The 2,782-nt window shown below is 37.6% G+C and overlaps 1 protein-coding gene across 1 annotated transcript; it reads left to right on the top strand.

Annotated features, from left to right (window-relative positions):
- Window positions 1-289: 289 nt before the first annotated feature.
- LOC140946026 (uncharacterized) lies at window positions 290-2,281 on the top strand. The gene has a single exon (XM_073395128.1). It carries the CDS (start codon window positions 290-292, stop codon window positions 2,279-2,281), a length of 1,992 nt encoding a protein of 663 aa, XP_073251229.1.
- The last annotated feature ends 501 nt before the right edge of the window (window positions 2,282-2,782 follow it).

Genomic DNA, 2,782 nt, shown 5'->3' with positions numbered 1-2,782 from the left:
CCTCAAAAAGATTGCTACAAAAGCTAACCAAGGCGGCGCCGATAATTTATGGAAGTATATGACAGACATGAAACGGTCTAATAAATCGAGTAACTATGTCATGTACGAAGAACTGGAAAATAATGAGCTCACTGAAGAGGGTAAACCAACGCTATCGATAATCGAGAACCATGTAATAGTCTAGCCACCGGACTCAAAAATAGAGCCCATAATTGAAGCATATACGATCAGGACTAATTATTTTGTCGAGTATTTCCATTACGATAATAATGGCAGATTAGACGGCTTTATGGATCACAAGAATAACATATACGTTCTTAACAATGAGTATGAAACCCGTAAATCGATCTGTGAACGGTTATACAAAATATACAAATCTCATGACTTTATATGGTGCAATCAGTCATACACCTCGCTGGCAACCTCATTATTTAAACACATGAGAGGCTATCTTCCGGAATCACAATATGACACCAAAACACGGGAAGTATTAGATGGTTTTTATCCTCGAGCACTGCAATGGTGTTCAACTGACCCAGCACCCGATAATTTAGTCCCATTAGATATCTCAAAATGTTATCCTTCTATACTGATCGATAATGAATCACCAATACCATTATATACAATCCGCGATTTTATCAAGCCCTTTGATGGGGTATTTAAGACTGGCGAATATTACATCGACGAATATGTCATCGAAAAACGACTAGGAAAAGGTATCAAAATTGAAGCCGATTTTTATAGCAAACAATTAGTACAAACATTGATCGCAAAGTTTAAGATGCCTATCTCTAATGTCAAATGGTATATCCAAGCACGTAAAACATTAGCCCCGGATACATTCAAGAATTACATGTTAGCAATCTTTTCAATGTTCCCAGAACCCCAAGCAAAATTAATAGCAAACAGTTACATCGGTGAACTGGGCAGAAAATATAGTCGCAAAGACCATGGTTTTACATGTAACTCACTAGATACGGCACAGTGCATCTGGGCATCTGCTCTTGCCGAGAATCGCGATGTTGTTATTGACAGTTATCAGAATCCAAACACTAAACAAGAATTATATCTAATCAGAGAGCGTCAAATTGAGCGCATATTTTCTGATAATACATCAATCAACCGCTTTGTAATCTCTCAGTCCATAATGAAATGTCTGAACATGTTACACGACAATGCGAGTCACGATACTAACGGTAATGGAATCAGTCAAGTATACGCAATCAATACTGACGGCATCTTTATGACTATTCCTAAAAACAAATATCCCAACAAGAAAGATGTCAAATTTACAACAGATAGTATCGGACAAATATTTCAAACTGATAGCCCGGCTGTATATTTTGAGAAACATTACAAGGAGAATTTTAATCCTGATAATTACACTGATTATGTGGGGAATGGTGTTATTTATTTTGACGGTACCGGATGTGGTAAAACATATCGATTATGCCAAAAGGCACTAGCAGCCGATGACCCCATAATCCTATCATTTACTAATAAGGATATCCAGAATGTAAAATCGGTGCTGTTTAATGTGTACAATAATTATGAGTTAGCTAAGAAGTGTTACACATTTGATCTGTTCTTTTGTGATCATCACGGACGTGACATAACAGCACTAGAGGGCAAAACAATATTTGTGGACGAATACTCCATGACTCCTAATAAGTGGATGACGAAGCTCTATCAAGCGTTCACTAAATACAGACTCACTATTTATATGTTTGGTGATACTAATCAGTGTGATCCCGTTGAGCCATCTGATATGTTTTACGATTATTTTGAGTCAGTGGCTCTTTCTGAGATGTGTCCGCGACGGGTTGAAATGAAGTATATAGAAGAATATGCTCGATACGACCCGCAAACAAGGGATCTGCTAACCAAGTTTCTTAAGTGTGGCAGTATCAAACACCAATTTGAACCACCGGTGGATAGTTACCATAATATTTGCTTTCTGAATAAAACAAGACGGTATGTCACACAAGAATGCTGTAACAGATTTACAGAAAACTTGAAATATTATAAGATCGATTTTAAATATCAAGGACATAGGGAGAAATATAAGGTAGCGGTTGGAATGCCAATGATAGTAACACAAAATATGCGCAATAAAGATATGTTTAATATGGAGCAGTACAATATTGACAGCATTAACGAGAATGATGAAGGCAATCTTGAATTCACGCTAAATGGAACAGTATATAATGAAATACAAACATCAAGCGCAAATTGTGACAGAAAATCAAATGCGAGAAAGACTGCGCCAGAAGTTTGGTGATAAAATCAAGATCAAAGATGATCCAATGAATAAGCTACTATATTACGACGTGAAGATTGACGGTAAGCGCTACGCCACAAAAGCACGTTATACTGAACAATCGAAAGAGGAAGCAATGTCAAAGATAACAAAAAAGCAACAACAATTGATCGATGAATTGACAATCGAATTCAACTAATCACTGGTTACCTGTACAGCTATTATCAAATAGGGGCTTCCCCGATGAAATAAGTCATCGAAGCACAACGCTGCTGGGGGTATAAAGCGGAACAGATGTTCCGTTTTTTGATTATTAGATAGGCCACATACAACGCTGCTGGGGGTACAAAGCCGAACAGCTGTGCCGTGACGTCATCAGGTGATTTAGGCTGTAACTGTGTCATGACGTCACGCCACAGTTGTGTCATGACATCACCATCTGTGTCGTAGTGTTCTTACAGTTGCACTTTATTATTACTTCAAATGAGCCCTACATATGAGTCCAATTCAATATTCTCAAAA

This window comes from Porites lutea, chromosome 1 (genome assembly GCF_958299795.1).
Source record: "Porites lutea chromosome 1, jaPorLute2.1, whole genome shotgun sequence".
In the NCBI taxonomy this organism is placed as follows: Eukaryota; Metazoa; Cnidaria; class Anthozoa; order Scleractinia; family Poritidae; genus Porites; species Porites lutea.
The sequence above is the reverse complement of the archived record's forward strand: the minus strand, read 5'-3'. Positions and strand labels throughout refer to the sequence as shown.